At 39.8% G+C, this 15,459-nt stretch overlaps 1 protein-coding gene across 1 annotated transcript in view; it reads right to left on the bottom strand.

Annotated features, from left to right (window-relative positions):
* DENND4C (DENN domain containing 4C) overlaps positions 1 to 15,459 on the bottom strand; it is a 44,748-nt gene that overhangs the window by 10,606 nt on the left and 18,683 nt on the right. Inside the window, exons 4-20 of the mRNA XM_053465898.1 lie at positions 15,028 to 15,097; positions 13,106 to 13,275; positions 12,417 to 12,658; positions 11,171 to 11,237; positions 10,687 to 10,745; positions 9,959 to 10,103; positions 9,080 to 9,255; positions 7,263 to 7,363; positions 6,622 to 6,840; positions 5,673 to 5,818; positions 4,720 to 4,755; positions 4,402 to 4,532; positions 2,972 to 3,104; positions 2,567 to 2,773; positions 1,230 to 1,358; positions 844 to 988; positions 381 to 500 (exon numbers count right to left, since the gene is read on the bottom strand). Coding sequence (XP_053321873.1) covers positions 381 to 500; positions 844 to 988; positions 1,230 to 1,358; positions 2,567 to 2,773; positions 2,972 to 3,104; positions 4,402 to 4,532; positions 4,720 to 4,755; positions 5,673 to 5,818; positions 6,622 to 6,840; positions 7,263 to 7,363; positions 9,080 to 9,255; positions 9,959 to 10,103; positions 10,687 to 10,745; positions 11,171 to 11,237; positions 12,417 to 12,658; positions 13,106 to 13,275; positions 15,028 to 15,097 — 2,296 coding nt within the window. The remainder of the gene's footprint in view (positions 1 to 380; positions 501 to 843; positions 989 to 1,229; positions 1,359 to 2,566; positions 2,774 to 2,971; positions 3,105 to 4,401; positions 4,533 to 4,719; positions 4,756 to 5,672; positions 5,819 to 6,621; positions 6,841 to 7,262; positions 7,364 to 9,079; positions 9,256 to 9,958; positions 10,104 to 10,686; positions 10,746 to 11,170; positions 11,238 to 12,416; positions 12,659 to 13,105; positions 13,276 to 15,027; positions 15,098 to 15,459) is intronic.

Here is a 15,459-nt window from a genome sequence, read left to right as displayed (position 1 = left end):
TGCGCTTGCAGATGCCCTTTCCCCCATCTTTCCCCCATCAAACCACTCCTGCAACTGTGTTTTCTCTAAAACTGGTTTTGATCTCCACTCATTTTAGATTTAAATACATCCACAGAATAGTAGTTTTAACACACAGTGACATACAAAACTTTATAGCCATCCCACATGGCAAGCACAATGAAAGACAGAACCATGCAGCATCTCTAAACACAAATGCTAAAAGAAAAAAAAAAATCTAAATATCTAAAAATTGCATGCAATATATCAACAATTTGTCGGCAAACTGATTAGATGTTAACCAACAGTAATACAGTTATTTATCGAGCACCTATTAGATTGACTGCGAGGAGGGTTAAAGGTCAGTAGGGTATAATGAATACCTGTGCTAGAGCTGTTATCAGTGGAATCAAGTCTGATTAGATCCCTCACGAAGAGAGAGTTAGCATCGTTAGAATCATCCACTGTCATCAAGTCCCCATTACGTGCAAGGCTCTGAGAAGCTAAGGTGAAAACATGTTATTATGCATCATGCATCCTAATAATAATAAAAAGAATAAACATGCGAGACAGGAAGTTAACAACAGACCAGATCACACGCCAGGAGGTATGCAGGACCAACCAAGGGATCACTTTCTTAGGTAATCATCAAGGAAGCATTTGCAACACATTAGAAATCAACAGATCAGTTCTCTATGAAACCGGCCAAATGCAGTAGAAAGCAAATTGACTGCAGACATCAACATTACACAGGCTCCTTTATGGAGAGCCACCTAGCGTTTAAATGTGTTTACAGTCCTCTCCCAACACACATGGTAAAGGTTAAACGGCCTTAATGTTGATTACCTGGTGTCATCAATGCCTCAGAGCCCATCTGTGTTTTATTGACTGGTCTCCGGAATTGTGCTAGACCATGTACCACGTTCCGCACTTTGGTCCACAGAAATTTACCACTACGATTGCTACTTGGCCACTGGCTAACCAACACAACCTAAACCAAGACAAAAACAAAACTATTTATACAGCACAGATACACCAAAGTGAAGGATACAAACTGAGGAAAATTAAAAACAAAACTGGGGTCCAATGGACTAAAACATGCAGAAGAAAAAGGATATAGCTGTGGGCAGGAGTACAGATTAAAGAGACTGATATTCTTACTGTGGAGAGAAGAGGCGAGACTGTAAATGACCTGCATGTAAATAGGTAATAAGTAATAGAGCATAGTTTACCTTGTTATAGTAGCCGTAGGTAATCGCATTTGGCTTTATACCAGCATTTTTCATTTCAAACAAGACTCTCACAGCAAGAGCCGGAATTTCCCATATACCACACAACTGCATCACAACTCTGTAACACACCTAAATAGAGACAGGATTTTAGTAATCTGCAGCGGTGCACATTGTCACAACTCTGGGTTGCAGAGATTCATTAATTTTGTTTATTGTTATGTGGTTCCTGTTCTCCCCTTATACCACCAGCATAATCACCTCTGAAGCCCGGTTTGCACATACCTTCTTTGCCTGACGGGTCCTAGCCACAATCCTCGAACTGTTTCTCAGCTAGGATCCGAGCACTTGCGCGCTGACTTTAACCCCTAATAACCTGGACACCATTGACCCCACAAGGGCACCCTTTTGTAGAGTTACTCCACATGTGGTGGGGTACAGGAAAGAGGTGGTTTCGGAGAAGGAGCCTCCCATGGAACCCCAGTTTCTCCGACCTCCAAGAGGACGGGGTTCATGGAGCGCACGGTCTGTCCCGGGCAAACTTTAAACTGCTAACGCTCGGGGGCCCAATAGCGGATCATATCGCTTTTTGGACAGACTGTTCTAGGGACTCCGAGCTATCCATCGGTACCCTGGGTGCCTGCTGGGATCCCTCATTGGCTGAGACCCTGGCTGATGCCGCTTCCAACCAGATTTCCAAGTAAAAAGAAAAGGGCTTGGGAACTTATTATCCAAGCACTCCAACTTGTGGCACTTAAAAATTCCTTCTTTATGCAGCATGATCATGACATACTATGATTAAATGTAATATAGTCCTGTGACCTGTCTTTGTTACACACAGTGGGGGGGTTGCACCTTATGACAGATCTTCTGCGCATGATACCCAAGGACGCCAACCTACTTGCATATGCGTATTATCTGAGTTGAAAACAAAGGCAGTGAAAACCATGAAATCATTCATTATGGGACTTTTTTTTTTATCTTGAGTATTTTATGTTCTGCTGTCTTGATTGATCTTTGCCCATTACCTTGTACTTATTGAAGCATGGATATAAATACAGTCTAAGAAAGTTTGCTAGTGTGCATCATAAATTAGAAAGCTATCTAGTATAGAATGCACTTACAAACACTTTGTGTCTTTTTGTTTTATCACTTTTTTCAACAATAAGGGAACAAAGTTGTATCAATGTATACATAAATGTTTAGCTTCATCCATATCCTACATACATTCACTTGTGTCAGGACAGGTCAGTTTCAGCAAACGTCCTTAGAGACTATATAAATTTTATAAATGAAATACCTCTAAGACTAGGATGTTGTTGGACGTGATTTACACTCACCTCATCCAGAGGATCCACATCTGTTTTCCTCATGTTAACAAGGACATCGTAAGCTTTCTGAAGGGCCCGTGACTTTGAATTAGAAACCTTGACAAAAGCTGGCAGGCAAATGAACCACATGCTGAAACACTGACTGAACAGACACTTTGCCCACTGGGGTGCGTTAGTGTAATATTTTCTAGCCAACTTATGTGCAGTTTTAATTTCCTATAGAGGGAGAAAATAACATTTTAAATAAAACATCATTCGTAATTAAAGGAAAAAAAAGCTTTGCAAAACAATATAGAAAATATGTAGGTTACACAAGAAAAGCATTTATAGTAACTAAGGATTTTGACGTGTATGCGCGTATTTCATATAAATAACCATCTAGGTGGTTCCATAAACAATCAGTTTATACGTTACCTGTTTGGTCCTTTTCGCAATGAAAGTAGGACTGCTTGCAGCTCGGTTGCCTTTTTTGGGACCATTAAACGTGAGGTACTGTTCCCGCGTCCGGTCAAAAAGAGCATAGTCAAGTCTTGGAAAGCTCTTGTAGCTAAGAAGAAGAACATGCAAATGAACTACTCCTCTGCATCAGCCTATTGTATCTATACACAGGAAAAAACACTGAATCCACAGCAAAATCAGACATGATAATAATGTCAGGTCTTACCCTCAGTATTCCTTTGGAGAACGTTCCATGTTGCAGTTTAAGAATCAAGTGGCACTCTACAGATACCGCTCCAAGAATATGAAAGTGTGCGTGAAATACATAGCGATCCCATGTGTACAAAAGGCTCGGGACAAAAAAGCAAGATACATCTGATTCTGCTTTTTCTTCCCCACCTCCTCGGTTTAATGTCGAAGGAATAATAAAGACTATTTTACACACTCCATATTCCGCGTTCTTGGAGCAGTTTCGGCAGAGCGCTCACTGTAGTGTGGTAGCTGCAATCCTTAAGGTATATTTAGATGTAAGTGGTAGTTGGTGGGACTGATTTGCCTTTAAGAATTATATATGGAATTTAAGAGTTCTTCTTGCAGAAGGCAGATAAAGGTTAAGTTCACCACTTAGCATCCATATACACCATAGTGTGAACAGGAATAAGAATGAGACGCCTGGGTGTTCATGGGGAATGCAGTCGACAAAACTCAGTTCCAACCCATATTCCAATTAGGCGAAAGCGTTTCTATAATCAATGTTTTGAACTCCAATATCTTTGATATTTTAATTAACTGATCAAGATTACACTAGCGTTAGTAAATATTTAGATGGCATTAAAAAATAAAATTAAAATAAGCGCACACATCTGCAGTATATGCTTGATTGGAATTATGGCAAAAAACTATGGCAAACTATTTCTTGAAGGCTAAAGAAAATGCCCTGGCTATTAAGGTCAATAAGGGCCAGTGGGCATACAATGTTGGGCCTTACTGATCTCCATTACATCTATTCGCTGTGGGTTTGTACAGCATCAGTGAAAACAGGCATGTTTCCTGTAATGGCCTATATTGGTTATTAACCTGGCATCAACATATTTTCACGTCCTCCTTCTTTCCCTCTTCCACCAGAGCAAAGTAATAATATATATAGATGGACCTGAATGTTCCACCGTTTGTGTGCAGTATCCCTACTTTTAGTTTTCTGCTTCAAACATAACAGGGTTTGTGGACTGGAAGTCATTTTTGAATTTTATTTAGAAACATCATATGCTGTCACTCATTATTTATTTACTTATTTTTAACTTGAGAAGAGACCAGTATAAACCAGAATCTTAGCAAATGGCTTAAGGTGTAGATTTGTTCACAAAAACACAACCATTGCTTAAAGCAATCTGCAAGTGGAACTGTACCTATATTTGGGAGGAGGATCTGGGCCATCTTCTGGCAAAGGTTCTGGTGGCATTATAAACACTGTGTGTTCACTCTTCTGTGACTCGTCCAACTCTATCAATCGCGTATCTTCTGGGACCTCCAAATCCACCTGTGATATAATGTAAACACCAACTCATCTTATTAATGGCAAGGAAACGGAGACGTAAAAGGAAGGCAAGAAAGGTTAAGACAGAAAATAAAAGATCAACAGGATGAGGGTGGAAAGAGACTCAAGGTGTACACCTCAGAAGGTGTTTCTCTTTAGATTAAGAATAACCAAAAAAACTAATGCATACCTTATCCCCCTTTTCCACGCCTTTATCAGGGAACAACTAAAACAAACAAACATTTTTATAATTTGCCAAAACAGCCTCCATTTAAAATGAACATTTTTTTTTTGTACTTATGCTAGCAACTAATATAATAAAACAGAGCATCTTTTTTAGTTCCCAAAATATAGTTTGCTGTTACATATTACTGAGGAAAATTTTTTGAAAAAAAAATCTCAAGACAAATTTAAGCATCTCCTTAGTCTTTGAATATAGCAAAAAACCCCAAAACCACAAACTTAAACTAGGGCTATTGGTAATTGGGGTTAGAGGTCCTCTCCCATGTGGATGTCATAGCCACAGTGTGCCCCTCTCGCCTCATGGAAATGAAGGTCCTGGTCTCAGAATTATATAGGGAAAAAATATACAATTATATATATATATATATATATATATATATATATATATATATATATATATATATATATATATTACATGCTTATTGAACTATTGTATTGAGGAGCTGTTTGCAGAAAAAAAGGTTTTACCACAGAGAATGTTCACTTTACTTTAAACATCTTTTAAAATAAGGTCTGTAAAGAGCCAAAATTGTTAACAGCATTTCTAACTTTACTTGAATAATCCTGAGGGTAACAAAAACAGGTACTGCCAATTGTTGCTCCACGTAGATAATTTACCAGTTCTAAAACAAAAGGGGGTGCTTTTAAATCAAGCTTTTAGCTGCCCCGCAGGGACGTAACCTGGATGTCCTAATACCTTCTTTTGTTCAGTTCATATAGCATAGTAAACAGGGAACAAGCTAGCACCTCAAGTACCCAACAATTTCTTCTGTACAATTACACTCAACCAAGCACAGATTCATTATGGCACCAAAAGGTTTCACTTTTCTGACTATTTTCAATAACATTTTCGGAAAAATTGCTGCAGTTTTGGCAATTTATCAAATTGTTTAGTTATACCTTTTCAACGCAGTCATCAAAGAAGGCCAGGCTGGTGTCTTTATCACTGACGAAGCTGCACTCTTCAATGAAGCGGATGAAGATCTGGGTTTTAGTCAGCAACGAATAGAATTTCATGTGGGCTCGATCTCGGCTTTTCAGAAACCCTGTAAACAGTGTAATATACTTCCTTACCAACAGTAATTTTACTTAACTTCCTTCAGGCAAAGGCATTCATACACTTGTGGGTGACCGCATTTTCAGCATTTTTGCTATGTCCCTTTTCAACCATAATTTTCTCAGTGTACAATTTATGCTTTTTTTTGTTTGTTTTTTTTAGGACAAGCAGGGCTTTTATTATAAACTGTTCATCTATATAACAATGTAGGGTATCGTACTATAGTCATTTTGACATATTTTGTGAATTAGTTTCACAGACAAGCTCAAAATTAGCGGTTTAAAACAAAAAATCTAAATTTTCATACACACAAAGTAATGTTGCTTTGAATTTTTGCCCAGGGTATGTACACTTGCAGAAACAAACCGTTTATGTTCTACAACGTTCCCGAGTACAGAGTATGCGCCTGACATGCATGGGCATGTTTTGGGGAAGCTTGGGGCCTTGGGGCCAAAATTAGAAGTTGTGCATTTCTTAAAACCAAAAACATTCATAGTGAGGAACAGTATTTTTTTACTGGGGTTTGCATATTTTTCATATATATATATATATATATATATATATATATATATATATATATATATATATATATATATTTATTTTTTGCACTACTCCCGATGAGGGCAGTGCACCATAACTAAACTCTTTTAGATGAAGATGACATCACTAGCGGTGTTTACCTGTGTCACCAAAGTACATACTGTCTTTATATTTATTTTTTCTTACAGGGAGAAACATTTGCTTCTCAATTTACAATTTCATTTGTTTACAGAGCCAAACTGTTCGGGTTACCTTGATGGTCAAATAAAGAGTTTGCAGCTGTGGCTTTGTTGGATGGAGCAGCGGTGATGGGCTTCAGGAAGGTCCTGTAACCTTTCAGTATAGAAGCCATAAAACGCAGGAAGGCCTCTTGAATTTCCATCTCTAACTCCTTCATTTTTCTCTGCCAGGAGAAGTCCGCTTCAATGGGAGTCAGCTCTAATGCAGACTCTTCTTCATTCTTGCGATGAGCTGGTGATGTTGAACACAAATATATGAGAAAATATGAGAGATTAAGAAGTCATCAAATAAAAATTTAATCCTCCACTGGAACAGTTGGGATCATGTATGGAAAACCATGGCGATTGTGTCAAATAATTACATGGTGTCTAGTTTAGGCTGATTGCTCTTGTGTGTGAACAACTTCAAAACTGCCAACAGACCCATTCACATTAAAAAGAGACAGCCCTGGCCGATTGGCATTAACATTACATAAGGAGCCCTTAAAATTAAGGAAAATGACCTTGGCAAACAATAGTTGTGAAAGTGTGTGCATGCAACTCTTTGGGATTGATTTGTATAGACACAAACCATTTTAAAACTGCAATGAGATAACAGAGACAAGAGGCTCCTCCTAATAGTTGGTGGTAAGAATGTTCAAATCAGAAGATTACCTGAAGACAGTTGAAGATGGAGTTTTTTTAAGGTTGCAATGAGGTTCTTTGCTGGTTTCTTAGGCAGCAGCTTCCAGTTCAGGCTTCTTTTATCCTCCGACCTGTGAGGTCCCATAAAATATCTTAAATATCATATCTGTTTAATGCATCCCCGTAAGCACATGGCTACTTACCTAAAGCTTTTTTTTATTAATAGAACATTTCCAAATTTCTCAACCAGCTTTTACAGTATAAGGCCTTATGTAATTATTTTCTCCTTTTAAAAACAGGCTTCCATTATCCTACCTATTACTTTGTCCATGTTCCAACCATCAGCCCACCTTATGATCCTCCCATATGCACACCTTATGAACGCAAGGCAGAGCCTAGGGTTAGTACTGCAATATTTCTGTTACCCCTGTAACTAACACACATGCATACTAACATGTAAATTCACTCTAACAGTAGAGCTGAAACAACGAATCGATAAAATCGATAATAATCGATAACGGAAATCATCGATAACGATTTCCGTTATCGATTAATCGAGTGATCAATTCGTTGTTGGAGCACTCGGCTCCTTTTACTTACCTCCGCGAGCGTTCCCCGCTTCTGCTACACGCTCTGCAGTCTCCGCCTTCTTCTAGCTACGTGACGGATGTGACGCGTTCCGGAGGTAAGTATTCTTCATGTCTATGTGCACGGATCGCACAGAGCCACTCGCACAGAGCGAATCGCTCTGTGCGAATGGAGCCACTCGCACAGAGCGGTTCGCTCTGTGCGAGTGGCTCCACTCGCACAGAGCGGTTCGCTCTGTGCGAGTGGCTCCATTCGCACGGAGCGGTTCGTGAGTGTGGGTGCAGGGCAGAGTGGGGGTGGGGGTGCAGGGCAGAGTGGGGGTGGGGGGTGCAGGGCAGAGTGGGGGTGGGGGGTGCAGGGCAGGAGACTGGGTGCAGGGCAGAGTGGGGGTGGGGATGCAGGGTGTGAGTGTGGGTGCAGAGCAGAGTGGGAGACTGGGTGCAGGGCAGAGTGGGGGTGGGGATGCAGGGCAGGGTGTGAGTGTGGGTGCAGGGCAGAGTGGGTGCAGGGCAGAGTGTGAGTGTGGGGGCAGGGCAGAATGTGGGGGCAGGGCTGGGTGCAGGGCAGAGTTAGAGACTGGGTGCAGGGGCACAGTGCAAAGTGCTGGGTGCAAAGTGCCAGTGCTGGGTGCAAAGTGCCAGGGCTGGGTGCAAAGTGCTGGGTGCAAAGTGCAAAGTGCTGGTGCAAAGTGCTGAATGCTGGGTGCAAAGTGCTGGATGCAAAGTGCCAGGGCTGGGGCAAAGTGCTGGGTGCAAAGTGCTGGGTGCAAAGTGCCAGGGCTGGGTGCAAAGTGCTGGGTGCAAAGTGCTGGGTGCAAAGTGCAAAGTGCTGGGGCAAAGTTTCTTGAACAGTAATAGTCCACCTCTTTTCAGAATGTTTGGGGTTATTTTGTTTCATAAATATTGTGTTTGGGTTCTTGTACTTTGAAAATATTGTTTTTTATTACATCATAACAAAATAAGAATGTTAATGTAAATTTTAAGTTGTTTTTTAACATCCAGTTCATTAAATTCTTTTAAATAAACGAAAAATTTGCATATTGTTTTTTTTTATCCGATTAATCGATTAATCGAAAAAATAATCGGCCGATTAATCGATTATTAAAATAATCGTTAGTTGCAGCCCTATCTAACAGTATACATTTTCTCTCCTGCGCCTATTTTGGTTTTTAGTATTGGGTAACAAATATCCTTAGCTACGTCAAAGACTCATCTACATAAATACATTTTTATTGTCCTCCAGAGTTATCTACCACTCACGTGTAGACCATGCTTGTGTCCAGGTCAATACAGACGACATCTTGAGGCGGATCACATAGGTCAAAGTATCTAGAGTCTACCCCAACAATAAATGGTATAGGGGCACTGAGCACATCTGCCAGAGACAACGGGCAAAGGGGTATATATGGGCACTGCCACTGGAATGGGAATATCATCTACAAAATTAAATAAAAACATAGATTTAGACATTTATCACCTTGCTCGAGATGCAAGAACATTTGTACAGAATTGTGACAAAACTGATATATGTGCAGCAACACAAAACACAATAAACCACTTCTGCTCAATAGGCATATCATTTGTCCTTCAGTAAGTGCTGGACAAAAAAAAACATGGCTATATTTTTATGAAGTTAATTGTGTTTCAGCAGAGATCCATGTCAGTAAAAGTTCAAGAAGATATGGATCTGGCAATACATCAATGAAAAGGTGGCAAAACTTAGATTTATATTCCAGTAAAACACAGAAGAATCCAGATGTGTCCCTCAGTAGCATCCACATGGAAGTTAAATGGCTTCATTACCTTATTATATATAAATGGCATGTCACCATAGGAATTGTTGGATATGCTGGGCAGGACAGTAAAGTTCATATCCGGGTTTCCTCATGCATTTGATCATGGTGTCAAGGCCAGTCCAGCATGCCCAGCAATTTCCACAGACATATGGTTTATATCAGGGGCGTAACTAGAAACCTCAGGGCCCCGGTGCGAGAATCTGTTAAGGGCCCAACCCACCCCGCTAGTTCCGCCACTGGTTTATATGTAAAGCACCAACGCATCAGTAGCACATGGTTATGCATGCACAACCATGTCCAGTTAAAGAAGAAGGATTGGCAAGACATTTGATTGAACACTTACAGCTACAACCGCCTCAGCTACTCCAGTCAGCACGGCGGGTCTCAGGGAGTGCAACAGGATCTTACTCTCCAGCAACACAAATAGCAGCAACGTAGCGCAGTTTTCTGGCCCCAGGCTTGACAGCAGAGTACTAAAATCTGCACCACTACGAGAGGGGAAAAAATGGGAAGATGGGAAAGAAAAGTGTTATCTATGTTACACACACAACTGAATGACAAACAGTAACACCACCGGGTTTACTTAGCAACCAACTGAATCATCAAATCAACAAGAACATTACATTGTTTGCCGTGGCGATGACACCACTTTTTACATTTTGTTCTAGAGGGCATTACATGGTACAGAAACCCTCTCCGTATCATCAGGTTAGCAAAACACAATAAACAGCATTTCCCATATACACTCGAAGCTAAATGTATTGAAGTCATTAACAAAGCTATTCCTGATGTATGTGTTTCTCCACCATTCTACAGTATGTCTCAAGCAGGAACTATTGTAAGGACCTCACCCAAATAGGCCATGCCATGACACCTCTAAGCCTTCCCAAGGAATACGCGTCAATGACAAATGTTAGTTTTTCTGTTGCTCTGAAAAGTGTGAACGTTTCACAAACATTCAAAAAATCCATCCCAGATTCTTAAATGCAGGCCAGCGACATATTTTGTGCAATGACTCAACGCTCAGTCATATATACAAGTTTATTTACTGCGACAATCCAAAGTACATACCTCAGGGGCAAAGGGGTGGACACAGGCTGAGAGAGAATCAGGGTGTCGTGTGCAGACAGCTATAAAGTAAGGAGAAAGTATTAGACAATCCCACACAAAAAGATATCCTAGTGATTAATCCACCTACGTGTCACTGTGGGAAGTGAAGTCATTGCCAAAATACAAACATGAAAAAGAATCCATAAAGAGGACAGATAAGGCACTGAAACTCAAATTTTTCATATTATTGGACAAGTAATTAGGCCACTACACTTGCCAGCATCTGAGGTTAGGAGACACCGTGGTGAAACTGCACAATAAAACGCAGCCGGACAACACTTTCATTGCAACTCTACTCAGCCCTTGGTTTGTTGGAAGTCAAAAAAGGAGAGCATTTACCAAAATGCTTTTAAAGCACACAAATATCTTAAAAGCATGCAGGAATATATATAATTCATGTACATGAACGGTCTGAGGCTTTTGATCAAATCCAGCATGAACTTACTTGAACGAGGATTCTTGGCCTCTGAGGAGATGGGAAAGGCACGTTGTGCATGAAGTGCGAAATGTGCCTATAAAAAAAAAATACCAAATGAGAACATTAACACAACATGCAGTGTAAAAAAACAACAACACTGAAGAATCACACAAAAGCCCACTTGTTAAACTAACCAACTTCACTTCACTTTTGTTCTCCTAGAGAACCACTTTCCACCAAGAATGCGGTTAAATAAAGACAATCCAGTAGACATTTTGGACCGTATAAAAACACAACACACACACCTGACCATAGCATGACAACAAAAGCCTAGCAATTTGAATAAGACCCGGCAAAGCCCATGTGAAAATGTCAACCAACTAAAAAGGAAGTATTTTTAAGTACACATTCACCGTTACCGCAATCATTGGAGAAAAAAAAAAATTGGGCTCATCATAAGTTATGTTGCTTGATCCGACTATTCACATGTCAACAACTATTCATGAACTCAAATAAAACCAGACATTCTTAGGATTTTTGTTCACATTCTGTGGCGAAAATGCACAAAATCTCTGTCTGTCACTCGCTGCTGCCAAGAACAAGCAGCTACCGAGACACTTCAAGCAATACCAATTTTACAAGTCACTACACAGGCAGCTTAAACAGAATAATGTCTAACCTAATGGGGTTTATCCACTAAACGGCTAACACTGGCAGGTTTCTCCAGTATGAAGAGCTCAACTGGCCCTGTATAATAAACTATACTAGGCCAACCAAACTCTTCTTGTGGCAGAAGCTCACAACGTATAGTAAGGTCAAGGTGTCCAAATCCAATTCTCCTGTAGTCATATAAGTCAATATGTTTTGTGGGAACCATAAAAAGCTCAATACAGGACAGTAAGAATGAGTACAATTTTAGCCTACATAGGACACATCCGTTTCAAATATCAGACAAACTTTAGACTCGTCAAATTGTCAAGCAAATACATTTGCAGTCAATGATAAAACAATGCTCTTTGCTGTGATATATCTCTAGAGAAAAGTTTCCCCCTATACGCCTGCATGGGCAGGGATAGACACTTTAGAGCCCTAAAACAAACGACATGGAAAGCAGAGCATTTGCAAAAAATAAAACTATGAATGTATTTCAATAAAAGAAAAGTCAACCGCAGCTTGACAAGGCCTAAAGCAGCAGCTGCAAGAGAGACATCCACTTGTTCCTGTTAGCATACAACTTAAGTTCTGTACTTAAGAATCCAACATTTACACTTACTTTTCAATAGGAAGGGTGTGCGGGCCAGACACCGACAGCTTATAAATAAACATAAGGAATTTTCGGAAGGTCTCAAAGAAAGGCCAGTGAGACAGCAGACAGATGCATTTGTTTGTGTTGATGGCTTTGGAGGTCAGCACTTTCTTCTCCACCGCGGTTATAAGTCCCAGCTGCATCATCTGCTTCTCCGACAACATTTCGCGTGGAAACGGCTCATAGAACTGAATAGCAGCACCATACACCTTTAACGAGAGATCGCGCATAGTGTGAGGCATATATCAGGTATGTATCTGCTTGCATGCATTAGTGTGTTACAATATAAGGAACTACAGTATAAGAAGTGGTTCATTCTGCATAATTCCAAGTATAAACATAATTACAAAAAAGCTTTAGTTACTTCCTTACAGTCAGTGCTGTGAACACGGTGCTTGTAAACTGCGCTATAAAGAATGCACAAACAGCTAGTAAAATCTTGTTTAAAAGGAGATCTAAGTGATACCAAAGTCCACCCTAGAGTTTATTCTTCACTCTCAGTAAGCTTTAGTCATGTAAACATGTTTAGTTACTATAGGTTATTATATATTTCTATAAACCCTGATGTGTTGTCACATACATCTACACTGTGACATTTGTGGTGATACAGTATGGACTGATTTGCCCTCACAGTACTGAAACTGTTTGACAGTTACCTTTTCAGCTGTGGAGCCTGTCAGGACGAACGTGGAGAACACGGGAAGAGGGAATCGGATCTCAGGAGCCCAGCATTCAATAGTAGCACCCATTGGCAGACAGAAGAGGGGCACAGATTCTGAGAGTGGGAAAGACTCGTGATTTTCTTCTGGATACCTGAAGATTAAGCCTAGAAACCAAACAAAATGTCACTCCTTTCACCAAACGCTCAATTTGCATACAACTGCTCTGATGGAAAGCTTCTTTATGATTGGCACACCTAATTCTCGGCTGCTGAGGGTGCCACGGGTGCCTGGCACGTTGTGTGACCTCGCAATGGTAGAAAGGCAGCATTAAAGCAGTTCATGCACAGTGCATGCGTGTTTGTACGGATAGTCATGGTGTATTTCTGATTATATATAGTGCGTGTTTAGTGTAGTGTTACAGTGTGTGCGTGCGTGTGTGTGTGTGTGTGCGAGCCAGAGTCAGCATGTGTGCATAATGTTGTTGGATAGTTTGTGCATGAGTATAAGAGTATGGTGTTAGCGTGTAAGATCGCATGGTGGTGTGTGGGTGTTACTGTATGGCATTAGTGTAAATGTATATAAGCATATAGTGTTAAAGCCTGTATATTAGTGTATGGTGTATGCTTGTGCATAAGCGTATGGTGTTAGCATGTGACTGGGGTGTGTGTTAGCTTATGATTTTAGCATGTGTGTGTATGTTACTGTATGATGCTAAAGTGTGTAACCGTATGCAATTCAATATTAACATGTGCGAATAATTTAATCTATTAATCTATCATTTTATTAAATAGATTAATGTTTTCTGTAATTCCTCAATTGCGTAATAAATGGATTATCTTTAATATGTGCCATATATTTTATGTATTGATCAATATTTTTCTATTTATTACATATATTTTACGAGAGATCTTTATCATCTTTAGAATGGGACATAATTCTTAATTAAGGTTCATATAATATTTTATATTAAGGGGACTTTAGAAGGGAACATTACATTAGAAGAGAGATATGATTGAAAAATAAAAAACAAGATAGGGAGGGGAAAAAAAATGGCTCACACATTTTTTGGCTAACTCCTAATTTGTCAAGCCCTGATCAACCCCACCTTACTCAATAGAATGTCTAAGTTTCTAAAACTCTCACCTCTGCCCCTTTTAATGGAAGGCTCAGCAGAGGCAGCCGTGGAAAAAATTTGTAAAAATATTTTCATGTATTAGCACTTGCCAAACTGTATACGGTAATTTTAAGTGCAAATAAAGCTGGTATAACTTCTTGATTGGTTGCTATACATATTCCATGTTGCTATTAGAGTCTCAGATGTGCATAGTAAATATTTTTCTCTCCTATTAGAGTAAAAGGTGCAAGTATGAAGTATAAAAACATAGTGCTTTGAAAATTCATACACTGCTAATGAGTTCAAGCTAACTGGGCTGTAACATCTGCCAATACAGCTTCATGTTATCAAATTATCAATTGGAAAAAAAGGGAGAATTGTAGATTTGAACAAAAAGCAAACAACGCTGCACCAAGATAAACAAAAAGAGAAAAGCCAAGTTGCAAAGTGGTCAAAATCTAAATTTTGGGCACTGCGAGTCGGGGTTTTGTGTAATTTTATTATTTTCTCAGCAGCTCTGAAAACAGGGAAAAAATTCTACATAAGCCTGAATAAACCTAATGGCTGTTACCTAACTGCAAGATCACATGCCAGAGGTTATTCATGTTGTCTTAAGCGGAATAGCACCTTTAAGCATATAAAAGAAGAGCATAATAAAATAAGGATCAATTGTCATAACCATAGCAAGCAAAAAAGAAAACTATAAAAACTTTGATAAAATTATAAAAGAGCACCAATACATACCAAATCCATAATAAAAAAAATAAAAAAAAATAAAAAATAAAAAAAAAAAGCTACTAACCTGGTTTATAAGCAATGGCATTCGATGCCGGAACAGACTTCTTGTAACACAGGTACACATTAGATCCCCACTAGAAGAAGAGGACACATAAAAAGTCAAAACTTCTAACCAGTGGAAATTAACATTAATGTATATTATTAAAAGCCCGTAGGGATGCACCGAAATATTGGTGGCCAAAACATATTGGTCAAAAATGGCATTATCGCTGTGCGAGCAGCGCCTCTTGTTCCGCCCAAGGGAAGCAGGAACCAAGCAGTCACGTGTTAACAATTATATACATATACCGTATTGGTCCGAATATAGGCCGCACTTTTTTCCCCCACTTTAAGACTTTAAAGTGGGGGTGCGGCCTATATTCGGGGTCTAGCGCCCGACGCCCGGGGCATGCAGTCCCGGGCGCCGGGCAGGCAGCGGGGTTAGGATACAGATCCC

Source organism: Spea bombifrons, chromosome 1, assembly GCF_027358695.1.
Source record: "Spea bombifrons isolate aSpeBom1 chromosome 1, aSpeBom1.2.pri, whole genome shotgun sequence".
NCBI classification, from domain to species: domain Eukaryota; kingdom Metazoa; phylum Chordata; class Amphibia; order Anura; family Pelobatidae; genus Spea; species Spea bombifrons.
This window is presented reverse-complemented; position numbering and strand designations above follow the sequence as displayed.